General features: G+C 41.5%; 1 protein-coding gene across 1 annotated transcript in view; it reads left to right on the top strand.

The window, feature by feature from the left end:
- The first annotated feature begins 6,400 nt into the window (after nt 1–6,400).
- Nucleotides 6,401–20,283, top strand: part of LOC104279837 (galanin receptor type 1-like) — a 14,547-nt gene continuing 664 nt past the window's right edge. The window contains exons 1-2 of the mRNA XM_009877267.1: nt 6,401–7,120; nt 8,665–8,730. Of these exons, the coding sequence (XP_009875569.1) occupies nt 6,413–7,120; nt 8,665–8,730 (774 nt within the window). The 5' untranslated portion in view covers nt 6,401–6,412. The remainder of the gene's footprint in view (nt 7,121–8,664; nt 8,731–20,283) is intronic.

The raw sequence follows: 20,283 nt of genomic DNA, 5'->3' as shown, positions 1-20,283 counted from the left end.
ACATGCAAGTCACAGAACAGAGGGAGAAAAAGACACTGTGTGGGGTTTTTTAAAAACATAGCCCCAGACCTACTCTACAGAAAATGGAGATTTTTTATTATTTTTTTTTAAACAGTAGATTAGCTATTTTAGCAGAGCACCTGAAAGGTGTAAGAGCTACTCGGAGCCTTAAGCCTTTTACCAGAGTTTATATTTAAGTCTCCTTTAGCAGATGGTAGGTTCTGGCATTAATAAAGTCTTTATCTTAGCATACAATATGAAACACTACTTCAAGAGATAAAAGAGCTTGGCAAAGAGATTATTATCAGTTGCTTTATAACTGTATGGTAGATTGCTCAGAGGAAGATTGGACAAAAAGTTTCTGCTCTCTTGATCTGGATCAGGTTGAATGGGAGCTGTTTATCACCCACATAATTTTCTACCTCAGAGACTGACTTTACAGGTCATTATAAAATAGCTCTTCAGGATGAGAAAGGCAAATCTCCGATTTGTTTTGAAGCTTTCTACAGACACACTCTTAAACACAACTGTTTGAACATGAGCCGCATACATTTAGGGGACAGCAAATTATGTACACACTGAAGCAGTAATTATTGGAAGTTGTCTGGCTGGGGGTTTTTAATTTTTTTTTAATTCTATCTATTCCAAAGCTTCTGAATACCTACCTTAGTTTCTCATACATCCAAGAATATTCTGTAACACTGGATATGTCTTCTCACCACTAGAGGGAGCTATTTCCACGCAGCCTACATCAGTCAGGAAATTTTTTTTTCTTCTCAAATACACTGCCTGCACTCTATGACCGCATATAAGCAGTCGGGCAGTCAGCGTGCAGACTATATATTGTCTTGTGGCCTCAATCTCCTGTAAAGCCTCCCAAGAGATTTTTAGAAATACTTACTGTTTTAACGCCATTCCCTCAGAGAATGAAGACTGCCAAGATACCCGGAAAAATCGATAAACTACCCACAGATCATTCCTAGTGAATAATCTGAAGATGCTGCAAGACTTAAAATAGAAGTTCCACAACCCTTTCACTCAGGTACTGACCAAAACAAAAGTTTCTCTGAAAAAATTGTAGTGTTCCATAAATCTTTGTAAAAGGAAACTGATTGTATACTTCAGCTCCCTCTCCCAGCCCATTAAAATGGATGAGAGAAAGCTGGAATTTGCAAGAGCTGACTCTCCTGGAAAGTGGCATAAACCCGACAGCAGTGTGGATATAACACTGAAGGACTTGGAACCAAAATGACTTTTCTTAGTTTGAAGTACCTTGTACTAAGCCAGTCCTTTCTTTGATTAAGTGTCAAAAATCAGTTAGAATTTTATCTAAAGTTATTTAACCTACAGAAACAGGTTAATGGTCTAATCATTTGAGGGAACCATATTCACTTCAGATCAGCTCCATGCAAATTTTAGAGTAAAATACAACACAAAGTTCCACCAAATCAGAACATTTCCAGAGTTCAGCTTACCATATTTTAGGTTTTGTACTTGCTAGGAAGTAGTGCAGACCAATAGAAGTCAATTTGGAGAGTGACTGCGGTACAAGAAGCAGGGACAATTACCAGTCTCAGTTCCGAAGTGCACTAGTGATGCACATTTTCACAGATCCACCCTTAGGATCTTCTTGCCCTTGCTGGGGAGGGAAAGTACAGAACACTTTTTCATGGTTTGTCACAGTTTGAGTAGCTAGCTTACATTTACATTTAAGAGTATGCTTCATTTTGCCACTGTTACATGGCTGGGTACTCCACAAGCTCTTACCTCAGTCAACACTTACTACAAATGAAGCCAGCCAATAGCCAGTTCCAGAGAAAAATAGTATAAACTGACTACAAATAGATTACAAATCAACCAATAAATCTCTATCTGCTTTAAATCCTGACTGTACCATCTCAATGGCAACAACATAGTGCTCAGAGCAGCTGTGCTAGAAGCTGTCATCAGTTAAAACACAAGGACTCCCAGTTATGTTCAATCTAAACCCCTTTCACCAGGAAAGAGTTTCACAGTCTAATAAACCTTTCAGATCAAATCGAAACTCTTCAAAAGAGACCAAGTGATTGATCTTTGGTAGTTGTGACTATAGTTACCTATTCACAGCAGACTACTCCTTAAGCCAGCTGTTTGATTAAACCACCCCCTTCCGTGCTTGGAAGGCTCCTCCCTGTGCACACGCAAACACACACAGGTTGTACCAAATCAGCAGCTATTTACCAAACTCCTGTGTGGCCCTCCAAGATCCATAGGTGAGAGGGAATGGCTCTTTATCACCACTGAAGTTCCAGTTTAGTTCACATACTGACATAGCATATTAACTATTTTCAGACTCCCCATAAAAGATGCTTCTCTTTCCGTATCATATGGTATTTAACGTTTTCATGGTCCAAGTGAGATACACAGGATCAATTCCAATTCTCCACCCAAAAAAGACTCAAATCTCATAGCTCACAAAAGTTGAAAGACTTTACTTATTCATTATACTGACTTTTTAACTGTAAAATTCATTAAGCAGAAGTTACATTTTGTAACCCCCTCTTTCCTCCACTAAGTGCCTAGCTTGAACAGTCAATTTTTGTTTTCTTCTAGCCTGTGATGCTTGTACTCACTGCAGCACTTAATCATAGTTCCTACATGAGCAAGACTACACCATAGTTTGGCTTACAGCCAAGTGGAAAAGTAATTTAGTGTCTAGGGGATGAAGGTTTTGGGTTCTTTTAGGAGAGGGATTATGCAGGGTTGGAAAGGAATGGAATATGGGCTCTCATTTTTTGGGCAGAAAGCAGACAGCAGGCTTTCCTGCCCCTCTTGGGGTCATACTCCAAGAGGAATTGACACTGCATCTTCTCTTATGAGGGCATAGCCAAGCTCAGAATCACAATTGGAAAGATCCTATACAATCCAAATACAGAGACTTCAGACCTATCATTACTGTTTCTTAGTAGCTTGTCACTCAGCTTAAAGCGCTTTTCAGGCCAAGTCAGCCTTCTGAAGAGCACAGTATACAGTGACAGCTGCTGAACTCAAAGCCAAAACCTGGACACTCAAAAGTCAAGAGGCACAGAGAGCTAATGCACAAGTATCAAAAAGCTGAACCGTGACTATCAAAACAGTAAGAGTGATTTACAACATACCTGATGTTCAGTATAATTAGGAGCTGAAGCACCCATTAGCAATCAGAAAAACGGACAAATTAGTTTGTACCTACACAGGCTAAAAATGTTACCATTTAAATACAACCATGCAATGTTTTGGTTCCCCTTCACCTTGTTCCTAGGGCTGACATTCTACCTCTCTTCTCCTCACTATGGGACCATCAATTTAACTGTGCAGCTCCAGCACTGTCCTCTCTCAACACAACACATCTGATGCCTGTTCAGTCAGGGACTCAAGCATGCGAGTCCAATGCTTTCATGTAGCCCAACGTTAGCCAAGACAAAGGCATCAGCATCTGGCTCCCAGTTCTGCCTTGATCTAGGTAATGACTGTCAGGCTACAATGACTTTTCTGTCATAGAGAATATTCAGTTTCCTTTTCCTGCATCCTCTAAGTGATGTTTAAATGTTTCTTGTCTTGATCCAGTGCATTGCTTCTGGTTTTGAGGTGAAACTCCACGAACTTGAAAGTACTACACACTATGTGAACGATCCCAGCAAATCAGACATTACATATTCACTTGTTATTTGTGCTCCTGCTTTCAGTAAAGTGACTTAATCTTTTCCTCCTTGTTGGACTCATGAATAAGTCTTATTGCAAATTCTTTGTCTCAGTACGGTCAGTTCCCTTCCAACTGCATTTGGGCTGTGAATTCTCAAGGACAGGGGATTTCTCCCTGTCAAAACCACATCATCTAAAGCAGTTGAGAAGTGGCAGAAAGAGAGAAACAGAAGGAGGAACGTTTACCTTTTTTGGAAATTTTTGATGCTGCAGTAAGCATAGCTTCAGGCTAAGTTTTCCAGTGATAATTTACATGCTTTGCTGAAATTTTTCCCTCCAAAGTAAGAGCAGTCAGGAATACTCCCACACCAGCCACCATTTGAAGTCAGATTTGCAGCATCTCCGTACCCTACCGAATGCAAGCTGAGTTTTTGCACCTAGGTTACTGATGTCTAATTCAGCAGGTAACTACCACCTTCCATCCACCTTTCCTCCCACTCCTCCAGTTATAACACTGTCACTAAGATCGGGAGGGGGGAGGAAACCAACCCACAAACACACATACAACTGAAGCAGTCCATTTAAAAAAAAAAAAAATTCTCAGACAGACAAGAAAGCTGGTTATGCCCCCTCTGTAATAATTTAGGAATATTTGAAGAGTTTTTTTACAAATCAAAACAATCCCATGATGTGTCACCACTCACCGCTGGAACTGTTGCATCCTCAGCTCATTTTTTACGTAGTATGCCATGCAATCTTTTAGATCCAAAAACCTGTGTTTGTCCTGCAGGTGACATACACATGCAATGTTCAAACACCTGCATGCATTGTCTCAAATCTCCTGCAACAGAAACCACGTGTGCTGCAGTTATTATTTTACCTAAACCGACCGAAAGAAGAAGAAAAAAGTAGCACGCTTTCATTTCATTTGTTGCGATTGTTGCAGGTGCTCCTTAAGTAGTACCTTCTGGGACAACTGCGTGAAAGAAGTGAAGGCGAAATGCCAGTAGGTGGCACTTAAATCCGCAGCACAGCCCCAGGGCCAGCAGGATCTCCGAACATTGCAAACCGAGGGCAGAGATCCCAGCAAACCCACAGGAGATTTGGGGGACTGGAAGACTTGGTGGTATGTGAGGTGTCACAGCGCGCAAAGCAGTCGGGCCGCAGGGGACGAGGAGAGCAGGTGGCACCCAAATAGCTGGTCCAGCCCCAGTGACCTGCTCACTGGCACACAAGGACAGATTTTTCCATTGCAACTTAGATGTTTTTCACTCCCCGGCCACTTCCCACCTCAACCCATAACCAGCCTCAAAACTAGGGGGGGAAATAAGGAGTCTAGCTTCATAACATATTCTAAAAGAGTATATCAGAAAAAAACAGCACTACGGTGGCTCGATAAGCTCAGCAACATGTCACAAGGGAGGGCAATTCTCACTTTCCGAACTTTGTCCCAAATATTAAGGGGCTCCCTCCAGTTTTAACCTCACATCCACAGGAACCAGTGGTAGCCCACCCTGACCAAGTGCTTAGGTTTGTAACCGCTGAAAATAGAGATGTGTGTTCTATGCAAGAAGCTGTCCTGCATGCATAAGTCACTGTGTGCCAGTACCACTAACGTTTGCCTAAACTTTGTCCCTTCGTTACTACTAGTAGAGTTCACACAGTCTCTTAAGAAATATGAGGAAATAGACCATTAAAACCAAGTTACTTAGTGCCCTCTAAAACATACATACAGTTTCTGTAAGTAAGCATAAACCCCACAATAACTAAGCTATTAATTTATAACTCATTTTTTAATCCATATCTGTTCCCTGGCAGAGAATATTGCAGCCACTCACAGCTACCCTTTTCCAATGCAGATACTCTTGATACTACTGGGCTGAACACAGAACATCTTTACAGTTGAATCAACAAGATCCATGAATATTCAGGCACTAAGGAATTTGGGCAGATATCCAAGAAGTGGCAAGATCCAACTGCTGAATCTAAGGCTCTCCCAGGTTTTTGTTCTGTGGTGTGAAAATAGAACTATTCAGATTGCTTTTGTGATCTAATGTGAGCACATTAAATATAAAACAAACACAAAAATGCTGCCATTAATGAACATTTTAGCCTTTTTCCTCCTCATGCAGCCAGTTCCAATGCTGCTCCTTGCAGAGTTGCACATGCTATTGCTCAGCAGCTGCTGCTTGACCCATGCCTCTGGACGTGAACTTGCCTTTGCTTTTCCCCTCCTCACTAGTAATGTATGAGGACAACAGTGATCAATGGTTATTTTCTGAAGGGCTCTGGTTGCAGATGGCATTTGTTCTCTCTGCCACAGCTCTGTGCAGAGCTGGGAAAGCAGGCATGACAGCCACACATCCAGGGGAGTGGTGTGGGAGGGAAGCAGAAAAGGAGGGGCATGAGGAAGCCGAGCTGCAGCTGCTTTCCTTCTGATCCAACCACCGGCGCAGCCTCCTCCTCAGCCCTTCTGACACCGACTGTTTCTCTATCACATGAGCTTCTCTCCAGCATTAACTGCCAAACCTGCAGTTACCTCTTGGATGAGACTAATCCCTCAGCCCTCTTTTTGCCAGTTCCTGGAACAACCTACACCAGAGCATCTGAAGAAAATTGCTTCCCAAAGGAAAGACACGGAACATTGGAAAACTCAAGCATTCAGCCTCTGGCCACCACTAAAAAACACAGACCTGCTCGACAGCAGTCGGGGCTACAGCAACGGCTCCTGCCTTCCAAGCAGCCTGGCTCCATGGAGGAGCAGGAAGACAATTTTGTGCTTTCCCTTGGAGCCAACATCAGCAAGTGCAGCCTTGAGACTAACCAAACAGGGGCCCTGACCTGCTGGTCAGGAGCAACCAGGGGCGGTCCGGAGGTGGTAATTGTCCCAGTGCTTTTTGGGTTGATTTTCCTCCTAGGAATGGTAGGAAACACATTGGTGTTGGTTGTTTTGGGGCGTCTCCGGCCTGGGGGACGCCCATCACGCAGTGCTACCAACATCTTCATCCTGAACTTGAGCATTGCAGACTTCTCCTTTCTGCTCTTCTGCGTCCCCTTCCAGGCCACCATCTACTCCCTGCCAGAGTGGATCTTTGGTGCCTTCTTTTGCAAGTGGGTTCACTACTTGGCCATGGCAACAATGCTGGTCAGCATCTTTACTCTGGTGGCTATGTCTGTGGACAGGTACATTGCTGTGGTCCATGCCAAGCGTTCACCGTGCATCCGCAGCAAGCGCAACGCTGCCCTCGGCGTGGGTGTCATTTGGCTGCTCTCTCTACTCATTGCCATCCCTGTGGCCCAGCACCAGGCCCTCATGAGTGGTCATCAGCAAGCACCCAACAGCTCCTTCTGCTGGGAGCACTGGGCAGATGGTTCAACAGCCAAGCAGATGTACAAGATTACCATCCTGCTGGTGGGATACCTCCTGCCTCTGGTGCTCATCACCTGCTGCTACGCCAAGGTAAGCAAGAGTGACTTGAGTAATTTTTAAATAGAGGGTAAGATCACTCCCAGACTCTTGGGGGTTTGGATGGTACACTCAAGCTACACAGACAGCAGAGAATAGATTCAACCCTTTCCATATTCTCTCCTTGTATAGACTACTTCTCTGAGGCAGGAGGAGGGAAGGAAAATAGAGAATGAAATTACACCAGCTCACAAAAAAAGATTACAACTGCTAAGTTGATATCCAAATTCCCTAAAGAACTTTGCTGTTTCTCCTATTTTTCAATTTGTTCTTTCTTGATGTTTGTTCCTGGCAAGGAGAAAAACCTGTAGACGGAGAACTATGCAGAGTGTCTAGAAACAGTATTAGATAAAGACATCATCATGATTTTCTTTTGACACAAAGCTCAGTCACCGTGTCTTGCAAAGACTTTTAAAATGAGATCTTAGGATCAGAGTTTTATTCAGAAGGAAACCCATTCCTTCTTGTGGGTTGTTATCACTCAGATCTGTTTTTCTCTTACTGCTCTTTAGCATGTTTAAGACTGATAAGTCTATGAACTGTGCTAGCATGCAAAGAAAGTTTTCTATGAATTTTGAATACCCTATTGTGGAACATCATGGGACTGCAGGGACTGGACTTCCTTGTCACTAGCCAAGTGCATGTCTACCTTATTGAAAGAAAACAATATTTTCCTGGAATTTAAGTACATGTCTGTTTAATCAAAAAAACCCCACGTTACTTCAAGTACTAACTCTGTTCTTCTATCATCAGTGCTAAGGACAGGACAATGCACTTTAAGCCAAGAATCTCTAAACTTCACACCTTGCTTGTGACAAAGAGGAAAAAGCCAGAGCTCTTAACTCCTGTCACTGTAACTCCAGCTGTTTGTGCCCTCACTGCTATAGGTGAGGACAGCAGCAACTGGAAGGCAAGATGCTTTTCACAGAAGCATCTTTTTGTTCATTAACTGCCTTAGAAAATTTAGTGTTAGCTCCGAAAGCCAAAGCATAAATGTTGCCTGTGCTGCAGTTGGGTTTCTAAAGCTTGATCTAGATGTGGTTAACTAAGAATTTCCTGGCAGTGCTCTACCACTTCTTACCATTCTGAAAGGAGAGCCCACTCCGACTGCCTCGTTTGTTAGTGCTGCGTTCAGGAGCTGCGAGGCAGTCACACCAGGGTACAGCAGTGGCAGCCTGCTCTCTGCCTGGGTATATAATGAGCCTACGGAATAAACGGAGATAATCTGAGGCACAATCTGAAACCCAAAATCCATAGAAAGACTCCTGTGGATTTCAGCATTATGCCAGCTGAGCTCTTAATGTATGCTGAAATACATCTTCCGGAAGCATAGCAGTTTTAATCCCTTTTCTAAACCTTGTTTTGCAAAGATCAAACTGTGGAGAGCTTTGAATTAAGAGTCTCAAAGCATCAAATTTAATTTTGTTTGAAGGCATGCTACAACAAATTATTTTTAGTGCTTATGTGAGAAGTTCAAATACTAATATACACAATTCAATTTCCCATTCAGTATATTGCTCCTTTTTCTCCCTCCCAAGGTTTTATATCATCTCCACACAAAAGTAAAGAACATTTCCAAGAAGTCAAAGAGATCAAAGAAAAAGGTAAATATTGCTGGTTTCATCTGTACACTGAATATAATAGATAAATCAGGTTTCTAAAATAACTAATAGCCTTTTCAAGCTCCATTCATATACAAAAGTGTCATTCGTGTGCCAGTCTTTCAGCTCAGGTTCTGAATTCACATTGACAGTTTATTTTATCTTTATAGACATAGTGCATAATGATGCCATTTTTGATGTGCTATATTGATCTCTGTATACATGCTTGCTGGACTGCTTTTGATTTATTATGCTATAACAGAATCCCACAAATACTATCTTTCTACATTGGCAGCCAGAAAGATATTTGGACTATAAAAACACCTAGGTGTTTTGAGTACATCTCAGCAAGCTAAAAGAAAAATACATGAAGAACTCTGAAACTGAAGTACTTGAGTTGTGCTCCAATTTGCACTCAAGATCTTTCTTGATAAAGCGGAACTGTAGGCTATGTGGCTAGCACAAGACAGGCAGTAAGGCAGTGCTATCACCAGCTGCTGACAGGACAGTCCCTGTACAATGCCACGTGTGCAGCTCCAAGCAGATGTGACAGCCACCAGAGATGACTAGGGAACGCTTTGATTTGCTCTCGGCCAATGCACTGGCCAGTTTCAGCGGCTACCTGCCACATTACAGCAGCCCTACAAGATGTGGCAAAACGATTTTGTCTATGACAAAACAAGGCTCATCACAGGAAATATGGCCACTGGATTGAAAGGGTGTGAGACATAGAAATCAAAGCTTTGGTGTGACTCCAGCAAAACAAGTTCATATGCTGGTATCACACCTGCAACAAGCTACAGATGTGTTGAAACATGGAACTGCTTCTGGGCACGAAAAGTCACATCCAATGATTTATTCACTAACATTATAGAACTTTCCTGTAAGTCTAGATCAATCACAGGATGATGAATTCAAGATACTAAATTTCCAGCACGCTGCAGCTATACCTCATAATAACCGAAACCAGTACCTCTCTATTGATTTCTCTTTCACCAGAAAGGCTGTAATGGAGACAAAAAGGTATATCTCTAAACATAACATAACCGTCTGTTCTTTATAAGGAAATGAGTCTTAGTAGTGTCCTATATACAGCTAAGATACCACAGAAAAACGTACAGTTCTCACCATCATACATGTCTTAATATTCAACCTATTCAGTAAAAAGCAGAGGTACTTTAGGAGATCAACCCTGCACTTTAGCAGCTATGATAGCATTTCAAAATTCAAGGGATTTTAATACAAAAATATCTTCCAGGTGTGTCCTCTGCAATATTATGCTACTGTTTTGATCGTCTGGTCTATGCTACTTCTAGTTGATTTAGAGCTGTTACAGAGGCTTTGTCAGTCCTTTATGCCTATGAATCCTAACCATATTTAACTATGTATTTAGTTTCCATGGGTTCATTACATTCACTAACACACATGCGGTTTTGCTGGTAATATACTTCTGAGTATCAATCCATAAATGAGTCTTGGACCTACACTGTAAGGACAGAACTCAGCCAATATTTGCAATATAATCTCACAGTATAAGACAGCTACAAAAGAAGTTGTAACTCACACCACACTGTATTTCCTTCATGGGAATTACTTTCCCTTTAGAGTGTTTTTGATCATATTCACTATGTAGAGCTGCCGAGTTCACCAAGTAAGCATAATGCTCACAAATACCTTTGTTCATCTGCTTGTTCTTGAACCTTACTGAGACAAATATTATTAGTCCAGCTCATGTAATTTCAAGTAGGTTCTGACAAACATTTTTTTAATCACCTTTTCTAGAGGCAATAAATTATGCAAGAATTAGCCACTATGTAGTGCCTGCTGCAGAAACACCACCAAATCTAGGTCAAACAGACTACATTGAAGAACGGCACATCTTATTTTGCCTGCTGACTTTCTGATGAATGTTGATGCTGCGACAGATACACTGTGAACAAAAATTTAAGAACTAAGAGTACCATTTCAGGAAAGATAGTGCAGACTACAAGCAGAAAGCACAGTCAAAGCCTTGTGTGCCTAACAGCTACCACGAGAAAATGCAACCAAGATCTGTTGACAAATTTGTTTATGTAAGATATAGCAAATGAAGTGCTAAGAAGCCTTGTCATTTTGGACAGAATAATTTCATGACTTCAAAAGCCTGAAGAGTTGCTTTAGGTCTCAGAAGCACCAACAAATCCCTAAACAGTGTGATAGGTGTAAATTCTCCTCCTGTCTTTCCTTACCTATATATGAACAGCACACTATCCATTTCTTTGCTGTATTTGAAGAGAATGCTATCAACAGTCAAAATTTACTACTGTTATTTTCCCATAAAGTAGGAAGCTACAGAACTCCACTTATGACACTAATTGGTTGGGTGTTTTTTGAAATTTATCTCTTTGCACTATTTTCAGATTTGACCTGTAGAGTTAGACAAAAAACCCAAACAGTTTCACAGTTTGTTCAGCTTTGGGATTACTGATTAGATATGACTGACAGGCCTAATCTTAAAAATACACCTGTGACTTCACCTGTTCAAGCCAGTTAATGGCACAGCACTTCTCCCTCACTCCCCTTAAGTATTTCCCCAGCCATAATTCTGGAACACCTGGTAGCAATTCTTGTTCCATTTGGCACAGTTAGGCCTAATTAAATAGGTGATCCTTTCAGATGAAAGAAAAAAAAAAACAAAACCAAATGCATTCCTCTACACACACATATCTTCCACAATTTGCCTCCTTTCAGCACTTCCCCTGTAGAAATTGCTTATCTAGTCTGTCTGTGGGCCAAGCAATATCTTTAGTGTACCTATTTCAAATATTTTTTGTTCCAAACGCTCCTCTTAGCTCTTTATAAGGAGTCTGTCTTAATGCAGGTTGCAGACACACTCAATTCCTGCATACACTTTCAAAGCATACTTGAAACACATAGTCAATGATTTAAAGCAGATCTTCTTAGGAACATTTCACATTAGAGCCCAATCGGACATTCGTATGCATGTGTCAGTTCCATTAATTTAGGTTCCTTCATATGTACTTAATTGGTCCATTAGTGACAAGTAGTTTTGTTTGGGTTTAATTCATAAACTTGATTAGAGATTAAAGGAACAGCTTTCACTTATTTTGCTCAAAGATGTTTGATAAATGAATCTTGCTTGACATTTCAAAGGTTAATTTAGCATATACAGAACATCTAGCTTGTTCTGAAATACATGTGACTTCAGTGGCTAAACCCTAACTGCCTGGATCTATCAAAAAAATAAGAAAAAAAAAAGTGTAACACAACAGCAAAGTCCTCCAGTAGGAGGTGATAAAATTACCTGACTCACATCTGTTATGGAAAACAAAATAGTGGTACAAAAGAATAGTCTGAAGCTGTGACCACTGAGTTACTAATTCATTACTGTATTTTCAAGAAAGCAAAACACTTGGGCTATTATCCTCTTCCCACCCCCAAGGGCAGGGTGTTTGGGTTTGGACTCTTTGGGGTTTTTCTGTTTGGTTTTTTTTTTATGTTTTGTTTGTGGGTTTGTTTGGTTGTTTGAGGGTTTTTTTTAACAGATAAGTAGCAAATTTCGCAAACAGCTATTTGTTGAGATCTCAGTATGTTCATCTGGACTACACACAAGAGTAAAGATCTCAAAAGAATCACATTGCAGACTGAGAGCTCTTGTCGAACAAGACTTTCCCAGTGAAATGGTTGCCTCACTACCAACGTAAACAGTGTTTTGCCATTCAGAATTTCAGACACTGTAAGATTTCTTCTTCACTCTATACAGACTTCTCAGGATAGAACAGTTCAAGAGAAAACATAGTTAAGAAACAATGTAAATGCCCTAGAGCTTCGAGAAGGGACTTCTAAACAGCATTCCACGTGCTGGCTGAAAACATGCTGCTGTTATTTTTCATTATAGGCTGCTTCTACAAAAAGCCCATTAGTATCAGGTAAGATGTTTTTGAAATGTCATGACTTATTTCTGGATCCAGAGCTTTCATTGACCTCATTGGAGGCTTAGAACGCATCATTCACTACACCCTCAACTCCTGCAAACACTATAAGAGGCAGAAGAAACATCATCCTAATTCACGTAGTCTGAGCCACGGAACACAGAGGCATGCCATAAGGAAGTATTACAGGGACAAATCCAAATTCAAACTACCTGAAAGGTTATAGAGGAGCCAGTATTTTATCTGCTATTAGTGTATTCTGTGAATCTGGAAACACGTAAATCTTTATAAGGCCAATATTTAGAGCACAAGTGGAAGAACGCAAGATGCAGACCTAGGGCTGTTTCTAAAGAGATGATGATAGTGTGCCCAGATGAACAGGCCCAGTGCTGTGCAAGTACATGCCTCGCTCTCCTAGCTGCAGAGAAAGCAAAAAAAATACCGGATTAATTGAATCTGAGCACATGATGCATACTACTGCAGCTCAATAATTGGTACTGTAGCTCAACCTCTCCCTTTAAAGACCATATTCTAACAATAATCTGTATAACACCTTTATTAACCCACAAGAGACAAAGCTTAGTGAACTGCAGTCCCCGAAGACTGCTATTCTAAGAACTCTTGCTTGTTTTCCCCATTTAATGCCAAAGCAGCTACACAAGTTTGGCAACCTTAAAACTGAGATGATGTGATGCTGCAGGATTCCCCATTATTTTTTGAAGCTATTCAGCAAGACCACATGCTAAGAAATCCTGTGCACCCCTAGATCACAAGCTAAGTATATATCAGTTCTGTTACTTCCTTTTTGCATTATACAGAGTACAGCAAATCTATATTGTGACCCCAAGGAAAGTTAACAATTCCCTGTGACAGCACTGAAGCATTTCCTAAGAGCCCATCCCTAGGAACTCTGAATGTACATTTGCAGTAAATAAGATGATTTAACAATGGAAATTAACGCAAACCAAGGTCTGTTCTGATCATGAAATGGCCCTGTGGTGTTTTACTGGCCTCTGGAGCACACCAGGGTTCCTCAATGTTTACTCAGTTTTGTCCTGTACATCTTTAAAGCACAAACAACAAGACTTGCAAACTGAACAATCTGAAATGCTTTTTCAAATTTAAGAATGCTTCTGGGGATATGAATTTCACACCTGTTTTGCAAGCTCCCTTGAAAGGGCAGTAGGAATTGTGGAACCTGGAGGTCAAAAGGTCCAATTAACAATTCAATTGAGCCATTTAAAGCTAATAGATTAGTACTACACTTTTCTCTTGTTTAGCTATAATAGAAAGGTGAACCATGCTTACCTGGTGGGAGAGTAGTGTCACTTTCGTTCTTTATTCCTTTTCTGTAATGCCTAAAATTTCATATGCTTCTCTTCATTACTTCTAAAAAATTTCCCCTCTTCTACCCACTACTTTAGAACCAAACTGTTCACGAATATCATAAGCCCAAGATCTTGCTCCAAAATTGTAGTGGTCAGTTCAAAGTACATCTCTATGAAGCTGATTGTTTTCTTCCTCAGCTCATACATTCACCACCTTGCATTTACCTACACACAATTTATCTGTTCATTGCTCCCAGAGCTAAGTAAACACAAATATACGCAGAGATGATTTGAGACACTCCCTGTAACACCGTATTTTGAGGATTCTACAACAGTTTGAGGTAAAACATACAGAATTCCTTCATGGCAGACAGGTATTCCTAAACATCTTGATCAAGAGGCAAACAAAACTTGTAACTGCTTTCCTATGTGCTGAACTACTTCCTTGGCTTCTGTTCACACAAATGGAAGGTTTTCATATAGACTTAATGAATGCGATGGTCAAAGCCTTGAACACCAGTAAGTACAGCAAAGGAGCATGGGAGACCCTGGGATCCATCCAGCAAAAGAATATTAATCAGAAGTGAAATCCTGCAAGTTGTTTTCCTAACAAGAGCCTAGGGTACCAGTAATAGAGAGCATCACTACCAATTAGTGGATAATAGGAATATCATAATGCTCATAGGCATTTATTAGTACAAAGTGAGTAAGTATTAAGGGCATCAACAGAAGAGATTAGTGACGTAATCACAGGATGAGACATTTGCAGTTAGAACAACGCAAGCAAGCTGCTGGGAAATTAAAGAGTACAGCTTACCAAACCAAACTGGTAACAACCAAAAACCTACTTGCTTCAAACTCTCCTCTTCACAAGAGCCAAGTAACATCTCTGATTATAAAAGAGAAAATACAGAACAACAGAAAACAAACATTTTCACTGTGGCTTTCCAACCAGTAAAGAGTAGTACTACAGTCACCTGTAATAAAAAAAATCAAAGAGCAGTGAGAAGTGCTTCAGAAGTAATTAACAGATGCATTTGCTCTGAAGCAGTGGAAGCTGCTACTCAGCATTTAAGTCAGTTAACAATAGGCATGGTGGCATTTGAATTAGGTGTTTGAAACACTGCACATTTATCACTAAGCTATAAGCATGTTTCTGAAGATCAAATTGTGCTTTAGGACCTTTCTGTTAGAGTTTTACAGACAGAAAGAAACAGAATGTTTGCAAATAAATGCTAAAGACTATATCATCATCTAAAATGAGGCATCTTGCCCCCATAAGGTTTTTTAAACACATTTCCCACTGCCTTTTGAAAGACAGCAGAAGGCTAAAAGCAAGAAATAACTTCTCCAGAGCTGAAAAAGTCAAAGGGAAAAGAAAGAAAAACATAAGTGAGAATCACATCACCTATGAAGATAACAAAAGTATAAATTCTAAACAATCTGTGCACAGCAGAAAGAGTACAGTAGAGGAAATGAGAGACATCTATCTATTTGACAAACAAATATTTATGGCTCTCCTAGTCTCTATTTCTCAGTCTGCTATTGATTCACTGTATAGCTAAAGCACACTTACTTTGCCTCTACAAGAAAAATGCACTATGTTATTTTGTGGAGCTACTTGAAAGACTTTTAGCCATATTAAGAGTGTTAGATAATCCAGTAATGGCTATTGTACCTGTCTGTTATGGACCTACCGAACTTCCGGAGATGAACCAGAAGGCTAGCATTAACTGGGCACGGGCAGACCAGTAGTAACCATTAACTATGTAAATTATCACAGCCCACTGAACAACCTCAGACAGTACACAAGCTACTTGGCTCAGTCCTCTGCAACTGGTCACAGTCTATATTAACATCAGTTTTACTTACAACAGAGTAACCACAGTAAAAGCAAAACATGCTTCGTTTCAATTTCCTCTATCTTAACTAGATGTCCCTAACCTGAAAACACAGACACAGGTTCCGTTTTCAAAACACAGTTCTTGAGCCATTAATTATGCTTATTATTGCTTTAGGATGTTTGTCGTCTGCAAAATCCCAAGTAACTGGACCTCAGACACAGCTTTGGGTTAATACATGGCAACTGCAAACTGTTTTTTTAATATCCAGCCCTATGTTAGAGGTGCAGTTTGTCATTTTGCAATAAAAGGAAAAAATAATCTAGGTATATGTCCCTTATTCAAAAGGCTATTTCAGTGCTTTTAGCCCCCTAAATGAAGCAGAAGGATGCTATGAAAGGTTGCCTTGGTAACAAGCCTAAGCTACTTAGCATTGATAGAGTAAAAAAGTAGCACCATTATTGCTGGTGAAAGGTCAGGATGGGCCTGTTTATTAATTTCTTTAGTTCCCATCATATCACATAGTCAAGCTAGACCCACAGGACCATTACATCAACATCTTTAGGTTCCATCAACTTCTAATCATACCAGTACGTATTTAAGGACAGCACCTGGTTCCCAGTGTGGCCAGTTTGAGGATGTTTGGGGGCTGAGGTTTTTTACTCCCATGGGAATCTCACATGATAGACAGCATTCTAGCAGGCAAAACAAGCACTTGAAGTATGCCAGGTGAACCTACAGATTATTGCCTTACAAAATTTGTACAGATTTACTCAAAGACCTATTTAACAGTCATTTTTTTTTTACTTGTATTTAGGCAAATGTCTTCTCTTATGTACATAGAAATCTTGATCCAATGCAATAACATTTTCCTAGACATATTAACAGATTAACCAGTTTATTAACATAGCTAAGACAAATGAAAGTGGTACTTTGGGCCCACATGCAAAAACATTTTTGCATTTCAATAATTCTATGTTTTTTTACAGAAGGATCACTCTTGCAGGCCCTACATAAACAGAGCAAAGACGGGGCCTGTCCAACACAGAGAAAACGCCTCTTTATCATGCAGTTTATTCTTCTGCAAAGTTAAACAAATAGAAGAAAAGGCACTTACCATGTAAGAACATTTCAGCCTTCACTCACATTACTACTCTCATGGGATTCATTCAGATATAAGATCAGATTAAATACATATTATGAGCGATAATTAGAATTCTAGCATGCCCTCTTATACTGTTACTTGGGAAGGTCAGCATAATATCAAGATATTGATCCAACTCCAACTGTCTAGCTTAAGTAAGCCCTGGCTAAATATTTAATAAAGAACTATATCTGCAAACATTAGCATTGCAATTTTTAAGAGCTGGGAGTGGCTTTTGAAGTATTTTGACATAAAAAAATTAAAACAAAAAGTTTTTCAGATTATGAATAATCATCTTGCTTCATTAGCTCTAGTACTCATAATTTCCTTATTTTCCTCATATTAGATTTCCAACATGGCCAAGCGTATGCCATAGAGGGGCACACTTACTACAACATGCTGCAATTTACATCTCGTCCAGAACATGCAGCCACAGAGAGTACTGAGAGGAGCAAACAACCCACTAAATGCCCTCTCAGTTTAATAGGGATCAAAAAAATCTTTCACCTTAAGCAGAAATAACGCCTAAGTTCTAATTTTTCTCCATTTATATTCTGCTACTTACACAACAATTCCCCTTAGGTGAAGGATAATATTCACAATTTTCTATATTTATTAAAAATGACAAAATACAAAAGAGAAACACTAAATACTGAAGTCGAAAAGAACGCATTTTGCTGAAAATCAGGTGGTGAGAGAGCAGGCAAGTCACCTGCTCTGCATCTTCTACTGTATCCCAAAAAGAAGGGATTCAATACATTGAAAAAAAAGTAATGCTCACTTCCATTACCATTTCTGAAAGCTCCTCAAGTTGGGTGGAATTCGCGCTGCAAAAACCTTAGAAAAGGCTCTCAGGGGCCCCGAGTCATAGAATCATAGAATCATAGAACAATTCAGGTTGGAAAAGCCCCTTGGGATCATCGAGTCCAACCATTGACCCTACACTACAAGTTCACCCCTAAACCGTATCACCCAACACCACATCTAAATGACACTTGAACACATCCAGGGATGGTGACTCAACCCCCTCCCTAGGCAGTCTGTGCCAGGGTCTGACCACTCTTTCTGTGAAGAATTTCTTCCTAATGTCCAGCCTAAACTTGCCCTGTTGCAGCTTGCAACCATTCCCCCTGGTTCTGTCCCTAATTACCTGTGAGAAGAGCCCAGCCCCAACCTCTCTACAATGTCCTTTCAAGTAATTGTAGAGCATGATGAGATCCCCCCTCAGCCTCCTCTTCGTCAAACTGAACAGACCCAGCTCCCTCAATCGCTCCTCACAAGGCCTTTTCCCAAGCCCTTCACCAGCTTTGTTGCCCTCCTCTGCACTCGCTCCAACCCCTCGATATCTCTCCTATACTGAGGTGACCAAAACTGAACACAATACTCAAGGTGCCTTACTAGGTGCTCCCTGAGTGTGCTAGAAGCAGGGAGTGAGGGAAAGGCAGCGCCCTCAACTCGCTGCAGCTGGCAAGGCCAGGGCCTGCTCCACAGGCCTCAGGCTCTCCCAGAGAGGAAGTCAAGTGACTTCCAGTTTAATTTTATTTACTGGAGCTTCCAGTAAATAAAAGTAATTCTCCAGCCTCTTCAGAAGCTTTCAGGAAAAATAAAAATAAAAATTAAGAGTGCTTTTGTTGTAACAGCCCCCCTTAGCTATACCAGGTTGCAGAGTTCTTGTTCAAGAGGGGAAACACCTTTTCAGTAACAACTGAGCTAGTTCTTGGCATCCTGCAGGTCCTGAACATTAACATCAGAAGTATTTATAGGACAAAGGACTTGGCCTACATTGGTGAGGATCTCCACTTCGGGGGACAGCAGACAGCCTGGACACACAGTCCCAAAAACCAGGCACCCCGATATTCACCTTCAGTCCTTGCCCTGTGCAGGATCCTCACAGGCCGAGCCCTCTCCCCGAGCCACCCTTTCCCCTCAACAAAAGGAACAAAGCCCCAAGAAACCACCTGCTGAATTTCACACCAGCATAGCTCTAGCACCTCACACCACCTGCCTTTGGTCACGGCTGCCTCTCCCCGCACCCTCCCCATCGTGGCAGCACCCAGGCCCTCCCTCGTGCTGCCCCAGCGGCGTCCCCAGCCCTCCTTCCTCTTGCCCAGCCCCAGCCAAGGGGCAGCATGGCTGCAGTCAGCAGCTCACCTCACAGGAGCCTTCGTTTTGGATGGTGACTTCGAAGAATGCTGCTCAGGAAAATTCTACCTCAGGCCAAGCTTTGGGGCTTAAAAATGACAGCTTGTGGCTGCAGATGGCCAGCCCAACTGACTGTCAAAATTTACAGCTAATTTACAGCGGGCCCAGCCCCTAAACTCTGAGAATGGCTCTCTGTGATCCCACCACCCTCCCAGGGGAGGATAGCATAGGAACCAGGGAGAAAGACTCTGAGGTTGAAAAAACCCAAATTTGAACCAATTCAACAAAAAAAAAAAAGCCCCAAATGCTAGCAATTACAAAAAAGACATCAAACTATATTACAGATCCATGCAAGTATGCTCAAAGATACACAAGAATATGTTAACACAGAACCCACACCTTCCAGGTGACAACAAAGTCCCAAGCAAGAGAAAAAATGGTCCCAGAGTGGACTTGGGAGCAGACAAGACCACCCAAGCCCATAGTCCCAAAGATAGCCCCCACCCTCCCAAACCCAAACCCAAACCACCACCACCACCAACAACAAAGAAACTCCAAACAAACCAGAAAAGTAGCCATACTGGGGAAAACAACCTGTCCCATCAAATGCTGCTCCTCCACAGTGTAAAAAAAAGAGCCAGGAACACCAGCAGCACATGGAGAGACAACAAACCCCCAACAGCAACCCCTCTAGCCCAGCAGCACTGAAACCCCAGGGCTTTGCTTAGGGGCCCTTATATACTGAGCACCATGGGAAGGGAGGCTGTGATTGGTCCATTGGTGTCACCTGACCCACCCTCTCCTCCCCATTGGCACAGCTGCCCCTCCTGCCCCCCTGTGATTGCCCCCTGGGAGAAATTCTATTCTGGGGCTCTCAAACCAGGACCGAGAGCGGGCGCAGCCCAGACCTGCCAGCACCCTGGCTGGGAGCCCCCAGGCACCATGAGCCTCCCTCATCATCTGCCTTAGGGATATTTCTAATCAAAGGGCACTGCATATTTAAAAATAATAATCCTCCTTGCATTGCTTTTCTTGGTTTCTCCCACAAGAGGGAGGCTACTGGAAAAATCTTTCTCCTTAGGTCAGTTTTTGTTACTTCCCTCAGTGACACATTTCCTTGCAGCCAGACTCTTACCCCTCACAGTTATTTTCTTAATGTTCCTCAGTCC

Source organism: Apaloderma vittatum, unplaced genomic scaffold, assembly GCF_000703405.1.
Source record: "Apaloderma vittatum isolate BGI_N311 unplaced genomic scaffold, ASM70340v1 scaffold19489, whole genome shotgun sequence".
NCBI lineage: Eukaryota > Metazoa > Chordata > Aves > Trogoniformes > Trogonidae > Apaloderma > Apaloderma vittatum.
Note: the sequence above shows the minus strand (reverse complement) of the source record. Positions and strands in the feature narration are given on the sequence as shown.